The sequence below is a fragment of the Bufo bufo genome, chromosome 6 (genome assembly GCF_905171765.1).
Source record: "Bufo bufo chromosome 6, aBufBuf1.1, whole genome shotgun sequence".
Classification (NCBI taxonomy): Eukaryota; Metazoa; Chordata; class Amphibia; order Anura; family Bufonidae; genus Bufo; species Bufo bufo.
Window position 1 is genome coordinate 286,639,512 of NC_053394.1, and position 12,475 is coordinate 286,651,986.

The 12,475-nt window shown below is 43.1% G+C and overlaps 1 protein-coding gene across 3 annotated transcripts in view; it reads left to right on the forward strand.

The window, feature by feature from the left end:
• GPATCH8 (G-patch domain containing 8) overlaps positions 1-6,186 on the forward strand; it is a 74,194-nt gene extending 68,008 nt beyond the window's left edge. For 2 of the 3 annotated variants that reach the window (XM_040435880.1, XM_040435878.1), the window contains 2 exons: positions 967-1,097; positions 2,309-6,186. In XM_040435880.1, the coding sequence (XP_040291814.1) occupies positions 967-1,097; positions 2,309-5,870 (3,693 nt within the window). In that variant the 3' untranslated portion in view covers positions 5,871-6,186. The remainder of the gene's footprint in view (positions 1-966; positions 1,098-2,308) is intronic. The other variant, XM_040435879.1, reaches the window with a different exon arrangement.
• The last annotated feature ends 6,289 nt before the right edge of the window (positions 6,187-12,475 follow it).

The following is a 12,475-nucleotide window of genomic DNA, read 5'->3' on the forward strand; positions in this document are numbered from 1 at the left end:
TGCTTTTTACAGTGGGCTTCACTCTCTTGTGATGGGGTCAATAATAACATATAGCGATTTGTATTATTAGTTGTGTGTGAAATGATTTCTTTGATTTGCTTAAACGTTTTGTTACATGTTAAAATGTTGTTTTTTTGTAATTCCCTTACCTACCTGCCGCTCCATCAGATTGGGTGAAAAGGAACCCCGTTTTTGGGATTATTAGAGGTCCCAGCAGTCAGACTTTCGGCGATCAGCTAGTTATCCCATATCCTGAGGATAACTTGCAAACATCTGACAGCAATTTAAAGAACTTTTTAAGATCACATTCAGACCTGGCAGAATTGTTGTAGAGATCTGCATCAAAATTGACTACATAACTAGTGGACAGAGCTTTGCACAGCCCCATTCACATATGGTGGCCAATATTAGAGCATGCTATGGTTTTTCAATCTCTCTATTTCTATATTTGACCCTTGCAACAAATGGATTCCCTTTTGTGATGGGCACATTTCTTAATAATTTATTTTTGTTCACGCATGGTGTTTTCATTGTCCTAGAATAACTCGCAGACATCAGACAGCTTAGTAGATAAGCCAATGAAGATTAAACCTAGCTTTACATGCCTAAATCTGTGTACCAAGAGGCCTTTAGCCTATCAGAGGGCCATAACAAGTATTTCTCTATGAGGACCGCTAGCTGAGGAAAATGGCAAGTAAAGAGATTTACCTTCTCTTTTACATAGGTGGTAAATACATTAAAGCATGGAGTGTCTATTAATGTAAAGCATTATAAGTAGCATCGCTTTTCTGCGGTGTGCTATGGTAATAGTTATTACATTACACTAGTTTTCCTACATTCAATTGGAAAGATTTTTTCCCCAAACACAGCACTGACCCCCACTGTCTTCACCAACCATAGGACCACTGCAGTCAGGGAGTCTTATGGCTGAAAATCCTCCTCACATATCTCACTTTCTACATGCAGAGATTGAAGGAGCTTAAACAGAGAGAGTACGCCCGAAATGTTTCTTCTCGATCACGGAAAGATGAGCGCAAGCAGGAGAAGGCTTTGCGAAGACTTCTTGAATTGGCAGAGCAGAGAAAGCAGTCTGAAAGGTGAATAAAAGGGATTGAAATTCTCCTGGAATGATAAAAAAAAATATTATTATTACACGTGTATTTAATGTATTTTTTTTTTTATTAGACCTTGTCATCTGTCCTGACATGTCAGTTTTATCTAATATTTGTTTTCCCCATTAAATAATTCTGTAGCATCTTAGCATTGTGTCATTCTTCTGTTATTCCTCATAAAATTATATGACTAAACTAACAGCTGGATGTTGCACCCTATTAAGTGGAGAATAGATTCCTAGTAGGAATAACCAAAACGGCGCAATAAAAGATGAGACCCAATATTGTTATATTATGTGTAATACAGTTACAGAAAGCCAGGAGAACTGACAAGTTCTCTTTAAAGAGCTTGTGCAGTACAAAGATATTGATGACCTATCCTCAGGGATCTGACTCCCAGCATCCCCACGGATCAGCTGTTTGAAGGGGTAGCAGCGCTTGTGCAAGAGTTCCTTCCGCTTCAAAATTACGTATGCATAGTCTCCCTTGTAGAGGCGGCATAGTTAATGGGACGAGCAGTTGTAATTACACAGCGTGGCTGCTGGGAAGGAGACGGTGGACAGGTAATTTTGAAGTTGGAAGTGCGGCTACCCCTTCAAACAGCTGATTAGTGGTGGTGCCAGGAGTCGGACCCCCACCATCTGAAAATTATGGCCTATTCTGAGGATAGATCATCAGTATCTTTACATTACACAACCCCTTTAAGCCCTGATGGATCATTTTATATACATTGATTGAAAAGTTAATCACATCTTTCAAACTTATAATTATCGTTAAAGGGAACCTGCCACATTAAATTTGCTGTCTGATCTGCCAGCAGTATGTGTTAGAGAGTAGTTGAACAGTTCAGATGTGAAAGATTCAGTATCTGTAATTCATTTGAGTTATTACTCATTCGTGTGCTTAATGAGTTCAGTGTTTCATCCTAAGCAACGATTGACGGATATCTCTGTATGTACGCTAATATGGGAAAGGCTGTCAGTCATCGGGTAGTCATGGACTGGATTCCCATAATGAGCAGGTATCTAAATAATGAAATGTGGATCCTGAATCTTTTACTAGATCTAGAATTAGATCTGTTTGCACATTTCTCTAACACATGTTGGCATGTTCACTTGAAATAAGTATGTAGACTTCTCGCAGTTGCAGACATACATTTTATTATTTTCTTCTTTTTATTCCAACCTTTCCTGCAGTGCTCCTGGCAGTGGTCCCATGTTCAAGGCAACTACAGTTGTTGTGGATGAGGAAGCCGTGGAAGATGATGATTTGCCAGTCAGTACATTTTCAACGGTGCAAGACAGTCCTAAGCCTGTTCAGGAGGAGAAGTTGTCTCAAGCTGTCGTCTGTGTTCCTACACAACCCACTTCCCCAGCTATAAATTTTAGTTTTAAAAACACCTCTGGCCCGTCCTCTCTTCAGAAAGTAGGTTTCTCCTTCTCTTTTGCCAAGAAAACGTCTTTAAAGTTAGAGTCCTCAGCGGCTGTCTTCAAGGATAATATTGAAGAGGTAGGATTAACAGAGGAGGAAAAGGAAGAGGACAAGGCATCTGCTGATCTCATATCCCCTATAAAGTCAATAGAAGAGGAGAACAGCAAAGACAATGAAAGTAAAGTGGAAGAAGAGGAAGATCAAGAAGATAATGGCGCCTCCCTCGCAAGCACTTTATCAAAACTGAAGAAGATGAAACGTGAAGAAAGGGGGACACATGCTGGTGAACCAGAGTACTATCATTACATGCCACCAGCACACTGTAAGGTAAAACCAAATTTCCAGTTTTTACTTTTCATGAGATCCACTGAACAAATGCAGGTGGAGAATGTCCCTCAGAAGAATGAGAAGAAACCAACTGCCATTACCAAGAACAAGGCTGTCAAACAGACTGAAAACAGAAGTGAAAAGAATATTGTTGGTGATGGCAAGCCTTCTGTGCCTCAACCAGTTAGCAATTCCCCTCCAGTTTTACCCAAAGTTGACAAGAAAGAGGATCCAGCAGACAAAGAAACATCTAACACTGCAAATGAAGAACCTCCCAAAAGTTCTCCTGCACTGGTGAAAGAACCGCAGGAAAGGCCCAAGCACCCAACTGGTCCTTTTTTTCCAGTGCTGAGCAAAGATGAGAGCACAACACTGCAGTGGCCCTCTGAGCTTTTGATATTCTCTCAGGCAGAACCTTCCATCTCCTATAGTTGTAACCCATTATATTTTGACTTCAAGCTTTATCGAAACAAAGATGGAAAGGCCAAAGCTGTAGAAAAAACTAAAGATAACCCAGGTTTGAACAAAGAAGGTGCAACAGATGCTGATTCAAGCAAAGACCTGAATGTAACAGTTAAGAAGGAATCTGTCCCAGTGGTACATACTTGTGCAATACAACCTAAAATCGCCACTGCACTTTCTAGTGATGTAAAACCTGAAAGCCTTGAGGAAGGGAACAGAAGTGAAGCTACGCGGAAATCCCACAAGCCGAAAAAAAAGAAAAAGCACAAGAAGAGTGGCAAGCGAAAACGGAAACACAAAGAAGGAGACGAGGGTACTGAACAAAAAATAAAGAAAAGGAAGAAGCATAAGCACAAGAAGTCAAAAAGTTCTTCCAAAACAGTGTTGAAGGCAGAAGAAGCAGAGCAAAGTACATCTCCTGCATTGGGAGGTTGCTCAAAAGACACTGCACCAGGAAAGTTGCTGACTAAAGAAGACAGTGGAGGGAATTCAAATAATAAACAGGACCTTCATACATCTTCCAAAGAGCCAGAGAACAAAAAGGCTAAAATGGAGTCCAAGCAATCGCTTCCTCCTCCCTCACAATCAACTTCCGCCTCAAATCACCGAAATACACCCACCAAGGCTAAAAACCCACGTAGTAGTGCAGAGTATGATAGTGAGGATGATGCCAGTAGAAAAAAATCCCCATCAAGGTACAGCGACGAGTATGAAACTGCAAGTGACCGATCCAGAAGTCGATCAAGATCTGGAAAGCGGCGGCGGTCTTACTCTTCCAGTTCTGGAGAGTCTTCAGATAGAAGCCAATATAGTCGTGACCGAAGTTATTCTGATAGTGACTACAGTGACTATAGCAGTGGATCTAGGGGGCGATCCAAGCGGCGGGCACCAGGCTCAGATTCGGACTCTGTGACATCTAAGAGGCATTCCACTAGACATAAATACTCCTCCTCTGATTACAGCCGTAGTCGTTCTAGGAGCAGAAGTCGCTCAAGAAGGAGGAGTCGGGATAGAGGTAGGTCTAGTAGCAGTAGTCGGAGTCGGAGCAAAAGAAGGAGCCGCAGTTTAACTGGTCGTAGCTGGAAGCGCAGCCGTAGTTACAGTAGGGATCGTAGTACAAGTGTTCGTAGTCATTCTGGAAAAGGATCTCATGGGAGAGATAGTGTTGATAGTCGTAGAAGTGGTAGACGGGACTTTAACCGCTCTAAGGTTTATCGATCACATTCCCCACATTATTATCGTTCTGGCAGCCGAAGAGAGAGCAGTCGAGGGTCTGAAACGAGAGGCGCAAGCAGCACTAACCTGCCCCGCAGTAGCACTGAGAAAGATACAGGCAGATGTTCCTTAACAGCAAAACAACTCCTAGAAAAGATCCAGTCTCGACGTTTAGAAAAGGCAGCAAGCACAACAAATGATCGCAACTCCAAGTCAGGATCAAAAGTAAAAGACCCACCTCAGGGATACTTTGGGCCAAAATTGCCACCTGTTCTTGGTAATAAAACTGCTCAACTCCCATTAATAGGCAAACTGCCAGCAGGGTCCAAAGGCACAGTGCCTTACAAAGGTGAGAATGAGTCGGTAGAAACATTGGTCACTGTAGATGGAGCACAGGAGAAAGAAAAGACCTCTTCCAAGGTAGATAATGTCCCAGAGTCTGAACCTCCTGCATCTGTTGCAGAACCAGTGGCCCAAGACGAATCTGTTTGCTTCCAGCCACCTGCTGAAGGGTTTGGAGAGGGACTCTCACCCAACTCTTTGGGTAATGGAAGTCTTCCATTGCCACCAGTCCATGGCCCATTGATGCCTCCACCACCTGATTCAGAATTTTTTCATTCTTCGACTTACCCTCCTGTAACAGCTGAACCGAGTTCTATTCGGCCAGATGGGGAAGAAGAGGAAGAAGAGGAGGAGGAAGAGGAAGATTCATTAGCACCTCTGGAAAGCCAGCCCATCACTTTTACCCCTGAAGAAATGGAAAAATACAGCAAGCTACAGCAGGCTGCTCAGCAACATATACAACAACAGCTGTTGGCCAAGCAAGTTAAGAATTTCCCAGCCGGAGCTCTCCCACATGCACTGCAGCCTTCAACACCAGCCCTCCAGCCTATACATATTCAACAGGCACCACCCCCAGTTTCTGCTGCCTCCATCACCACTGTACAACATGCTATCCTCCAGCATGCTGCAGCTGCAGCAGCTATGGGTATGCAACATCACCCGCAATCTCTGGCACAGGTCCACCACATCCCTCAGCCACATTTGGCACCCATTTCCCTTTCTCACCTTACACACTCTCTTATCCCAGCCCACCATGCTGCATTCTTAGCTGGCCATCCCATACACATAATTCCTGCCTCTGCCCTTCACCATGCTGGGCCTCTGACCCTTCATCATCTCCCTCATGCTGCCCTATACCCAACTCTGTTTGCTCCACGTTCTGCCTCAGCTGCAGCAGCCACAGCGTTACACCTCCATCCTCTTCTTCATCCTATCTTCTCAGGCCAAGACCTGCAACATCCTCCAAACCATGGGACTTGAAATTATCCTAATATGCACACTTCTACCTGACAGACCATAGTTCAATGGAAGGAGATTCAAGCCAGAGACAATGGTAGAGAAGGGGCCCTGGATGGAAGACATCCACAACTACTGGGTCGTTATCATAACCCTGTCCCAGTTCTTCTATGCTTCAGTTGACCTTCCAGGTCCAGTTTTGTTTTACATTTATTGTCTTGGAGACCTGGAGTTATAAACTAAACGTTCAAGTGGTATGAAAGAAAGACACATGAAGGTGAACATTTACTCTTTTATACTCTGCCCGAAATTCTGTATAATGAGATCTATATATAATCCACCCCATACCACAAGCAGAAATAAGACTAGCCTTTCCCCACATTTGAGGAACACAAAGATGTCAACACAACTGATAACGATGTGGACACCATGTCCACAATGACGTATAGTATAATACGACATCTGCACTCTGTATCATAATTTTTTCTTGCTGTAGTTGTATAATAATCTGAAGGGCAAAACTATAGTTTTCAGCTAGTTTGCAACAAAACGTATTTCTGCTGCTGTGGCATGTATATTTTATCAGACTCATTTTTGTTCAGATTTATGTATGATATAATGTATAAAGTAATAAAGAGAAAACCTTTCAGGATTGCGGAGAACATGTAATATTAAAAGGGGTAATAAAAAGAATAAACAGTTTGTGTTACATTAGTTGCAGTATTTTGAATGAATTTTGAAATCCGGACGGTAAGCTGGCCTTCACACCATGATGTCTCAAGGCCAGGTAAAGGCTGCAAAACTAGGCATGCAGTTATGTCTCAGGCAAATATGTAAATGATTACAGGAGTAGTCTGATTAGACACAGGGTCACAAGAGGGTGTAAAAGTGCTTCTGCTGCCATATAAAAAGCTTCTCAGAGGCTACTTTTGAGTATTGTGCCTCTTCGTGAGGGCTTGTTTACTGCTAAACATGCCTCCACAATGCACTTGAAGACATTTTGCCTAGTTGACAGACTTTAAGAGGGGGTGCATCATTGGACTGAGAGAAGCAGGATGGTTGTTTTGACGAATCAACTGCCATCAAAACCATCCTGATCCAGCTGCTAGGAGCACTGGTTGTGTGGGTAGGCACACATGGCGAACAAGCTCCAGAAGGGACAGACCACCACTAGGGAGGATAGTTTGATCTGACTAACACAAGCAGCCCCCACAGTTTTGTTATCCACCATCCAGACACGGGTTGCACCTTCATTACACGCACCCTTGTCTCTGCCCCAACCATTTCCAGGTGATTTGCAGAAGCATTTGATGTCATGGTGCCCATTACATGTCCTGCAATTGACAGCCAGACACCGTTGCCTTTGTTTGCAGTGCTGTCGTGAACAAGAAACCTGGACTGCAACGTCCTGGAACAATATTGTGTTTAGCAACAAATAAAGGTTTTCTTTGGGATCCAAAGAAGGTCATGTTTGAGTATGGAGGCCTCAATCCTGCTTTTGCTGTGGATAAAAAAAAAGAGAAGTTGGAGTGACCCCTTTCCCTTTCTGATGCAGGGGGTACAGGGGTGGTGCCAATGTAGTGTATAGATGCAGTTATGAATTAAATGTTTAAAATGTTATATAAAAAAATTAGGATATGCAATTAAAAATAGATTTTATATCCCTCCCTTAGGTTTATGCCATGGTTGCACTTCGGTAAAAATGGATATGTACGGTAGCCAACTGTATATATTAGTCCAAATGCGCTCTTGGCTAATAAACCTGGGGGTTTGTTACTTTATAGAATTGCAAGGTGCATTACCTTATGTGAGGATAAATATAATTAAGACATAAGGAACTAGAAAAGATACAATTTCAGGGGAAATTGTGTGAAGTGTTCTTGCATTTCTGGGGGGTGACCTGGTGGTTCAGGGGGGGGTGACCTGGTGGTCCAGGGGGAGTGACCTGGTGGTTCGGGGGGGGTCACCTGGTGGTTCAGGGGTGGTCATCTGGTGGTTCGGGGGGGGGGGGTCACCTGGTAGTCCGGTGGGGGGGGGGGTCACCTGGTGGTCTAAGTTAAATGGCTGAAATTTGATTGGCTATTTTAGGCTCCGCCCACTTTTAAAATTTGAATCCCAGTCACCCATTGACCAACTGTTCCAAGTTTAGTGACTTTGCCATTGACCCTCTAAGAGCAGCGGCAGTTTTAAATTTTCCCATTAAAACATATGGCTGAAATTTGATTGGCCGTTGTAGACTCCGCCCACTTTTAAACATTTGAATTCTAGTCACCTATTAACCGAATATATTAAGTTTAACAACCCTGCCATTAACATTGTTGAAATGGCAGCAATTAAAAATTTTCTCATTGAAGTCAATAGGGAAAATCTGATTGGTTGTTTGTAGCTCCGCCCACTTTTTAATGTCCCCAAAATGTGACAGAAATTTTGAGGTTGACCCCATGACTTAGTGACCCAAGTTTGGTCAGTTTAACTCCGAAGCTGTATGAGTGACAAACGTTTGCATTTTTCCAATAAAACTCTATGGGAGAAAAAAAGAGGTATTCGGGGGCCCGCGCCAGGGGCCCGGAGGGTGGGATCGGTTAACAAAGCACAAGCAAGATACTCGGGTATGTGCCGACCAAGAGTGCAAAGTTCGGTATTTATACTCCTAAATCTGTGGGAGGAGTAGAAATTTGAATGTCTCATTATAGTCAATGGGGAGAATTTGATTGGTTCTGTGTGGCCCCGCCCACATTTTAGGGTCTCCGAAATGTTCTAACAAATTGCGCGTTGACCCCATGACTAAGTGACCCAAGTTTGGTGACTTTAGTTTCAAATCTGTGCGACTGGGAGCGATTTGAAAATTTTCCCTGTCAAAGTCAATGGGAAAAACGTGGATTTTGGGGGCCCGTCCCAGGGGCCCGGAGGGTGGGACCGGTTAACAAAGCACAAGTAAGGCACTAGGGTGGGTGCCGACCAAGTCTGCAAAGTTTGGAATTTGTACTCCTAAAAATGTGGGAGGAGTAGCAATTTGAACGTCTCATTACAGTCAATGGGGAGATTTTGATTGGTTCTGTGTGGCCCCGCCCACTTTTCGGGGTCCCCGAAATGTGCCAAAAATTTTCGGGTTGATCCCATGACTAAGTGACCCAAGTTTGGTGACTTTAGCGTCAAAGCCTGGCGAGTGGGAGCGATTTGAAAATTTACCCTGTCAAAGTCTATGGGAAAAAAGGGGGCTTCCGGGGCCCGCCACGGGGGCCCCGGGGGTGGGATCGTTCCACAAAGTAATAGCAATCCGATCGGGTACAATCTGCACGTTTTGGTAAATTTTTGTCTATGTAGTGTAAAAACTGTGGGAGGAGTTAGGGTGGCAAATTTGGCTATAATAAGAATAATAATAATAATAATATACAGTCATGTGAAAAAATTAGGACACCCTTTGAAAGCATGTGGTTTTTTGTAACATTTTTAATAAATGGTTATTTCATCTCCGTTTCAACAATACAGAGAGATTAAAGTAATCCAACTAAACAAAGAAAACTGAAGAAAAGTCTTTTCAAGATCTTCTGTAAATGTCATTCTACAAAAATGCCTATTCTAACTGATGAAAAAGATAGGACACCCTCACATGTATTCCCTCTTAAATTGGCTCAGATCTCACACAGGTATATCACACCAGGTGCACATAATTAGTAGATCGTTACTCTGCATGTTGAATGAGGCTTGCCCTATTTAAACCTCAGACATTTAGTTTGGTGTGCTCCTGACTGTTGAAGTGAGAGTGAGCACCATGGTGAGAGCAAAAGAGCTGTCAGAGGACTTCAGAAAAAAGATTGTAGCAGCCTATGAGTCTGGGAAGGGATTTAAAAAGATCTCAAAAGATTTTGAAATCAGCCATTCCACTGTCCGGAAGATAGTCTACAAGTGGAGGGCTTTCAAAACAACTGCCAACATGCCCAGGACTGGTCGCCCCAGCAAGTTCACCCCAAGAGCAGACCGCAAGATGCTAAAAGAGGTATCCAAAAACCCTAAAGTGTCATCTCGAGAACTACAGCAGGCTCTGGCTACTGTTGATGTAGAAGTACATGCCTCTACAATCAGAAAGAGACTGTACAAGTTTAACTTGCATGGGAGGTGTGCAAGGAGGAAACCTTTGCTTTCCAAGAGAAACATCGAGGCCAGACTGACATTTGCCAGCGATAAAGTTGACAAAGACCAGGACTTCTGGAATAATGTTCTTTGGACAGATGAGTCCAAAATTGAATTATTTGGACACAACAGCAGAGGACATGTTTGGCGTAAACCAAACACAGCATTCCAAGAAAAGAACCTCATACCAACTGTGAAGCATGGAGGTGGAAGTGTCATGGTTTGGGGCTGCTTTGCTGCAGCAGGACCTGGTCAGCTCACCATCATAGAATCCACGATGAATTCTACTGTGTATCAGAAGGTGCTTGAAGAACATGTGAGACCATCAGTTAGAAAATTAAAGCTGAAGCGGAACTGGACCATGCAACATGACAATGACCCAAAACATACTAGTAAATCAACCAAAGATTGGCTGAAAAAGAAGAAATGGAGAGTCCTGGAATGGCCAAGTCAAAGTCCAGATTTGAATCCCATTGAGATGCTGTGGGGTGACTTGAAAAGGGCTGTACGTGCAAGAAACCCCTCAAACATCTCACAGCTGAAAAAGTTCTGCATTGAGGAGTGGGGTAAAATTTCCTCAGACCGATGTCGAAGACTGGTAGATGGCTACAAGAACCGTCTCACTGCAGTTATTTCAGCCAAAGGAGGTAACACTCGCTATTAGGGGCAAGGGTGTCCTATCTTTTTCCTCAGTTAGAATAGGCATTTTTGTAGAATGACATTTACAGAAGATCTTGAAAAGACTTTTCTTTGTTTAGTCGGATTACTTTAATCTCTCTGTATTGTTGAAACGGAGATGAAATAACCATTTATTAAAAATGTTACAAAAAACCACATGCTTTCAAAGGGTGTCCTAATTTTTTCACAAGACTGTATATGTGAGATAACAATAAGTGGTCTTGCTATGCAAGAACACTTAATAATATTAAATACGTTTCATTTACTCATTTCACCCGAGGGGGAGGTAGACAGGATAAGCACAAGATGCCTGGTACCGTACCCCTTCACGTCAAGTCAGCTGTAAATATAATTTTCAGGACTCTCGATAAGGAGGGTAGGATGCTTTATTTCCACTCAACGCATTTTGGCGGTTCTATCATAACCCCTCCATCAAGAACAATATCATAACACTGCCCCAACTGCTGGTGTGATGATCTGGGGAGACCTCACATATGACAGTCTGTCGCCCCTTATAGTGATACGAAGGACACTAACAGCTCAGCGACATTTATCACCAATAGAGCATTTCTGGGACCTGCTGGCACACCAGCTTCAGCAACCTACAAGTGTGCAGGATCTACAGGCCCAGCTGCAACATCTGTGGTGAAATATGCCACAGGATACCATACGAAACCTGCATGCCTTCATGCCCAACCATATTTCATCTTGTATCCAGACTAGAGGTGGTCCCACAGGGTACTAGAACCTTTTTAATTGTACAATTTCCCCCCTTTCACTCGAATATTGTAATCACTTACATACAGTGCATATAATATTCACACACGCAAAGTTTAATTTGATTCCAACAACTCCTCCTTGGTGCATTATTTTTTCTTTCGTCAATTAGTGTATATATAATTATATGTGTGTAGTGAGCTCTAAGACAAATCATTTTTAAACATATCTAGTATTATGCACTGTGTTTTTCTTATAGCCAATTTCTGCTTTGCAGTTTGCTTACTCCTGTATCATAATGTGCAGTTATTCTCAATAATCTGAGCTGTAGAGTGCAACTTTACTCAAATGTAAAAGTTGTGTGCCATAAGTCTTTATTTCCAGATAATACATAGGCACTTCTGACATGTCAGGAGTGCCTATTAGTGATGATCGAGCATGCTTGGCCGAACACCTGTTCGGCTCGAGCATCTCGCTCAGCACATGCGGTACTCGGCCGAGTACCGCATGTGCTCGAGCGCCATGCTTGAGTCTCCTCCCCACACGTTTCTTGGCTGCTATGCAGCCAATAAACGTGCAGGTGAGTACTGGCATTGCAGTGATTGGCTGGACGAAACGCGTCATCGGGTGCTATATAGCACCCGATGATGCATGTTCGGCTCATTCGTAGTCAGGGAGAGCTGAGCATAGGAAGGGACAGAGTGTAGGGAGTGTAATTAATAAAAAAAAAAATTGTCCAAAAATGTTTCAGAGACCCAAAAGTACTTGTGAGGACTATTGTGTGTGACAGCAGCAACACATGTTTGTAGCGCAACCTGCGCTAAATTGCTCAGTGTTAGGGAGAGCTGTGCATAGGAAGGGACAAACAGTGTAGGGAGTGTAATAGGAAAATTGTTATACCAAAAACTTTTCAGAGACCCAAAAGTCATTTTAAGGACTATTGTGTGTGACAGCCGCAATATAAATTTGTAGAGCATCCTGCGCTAAATACCGTGTAATAGGCCGCTGCGGACAGTTAAATTATTTGCGCCACATCTCCTGTGTAAAGTGTGTGCCTCCCTAAAATATCAGTGACATCCAGTGTACTTTTTCCGTGGACGTTG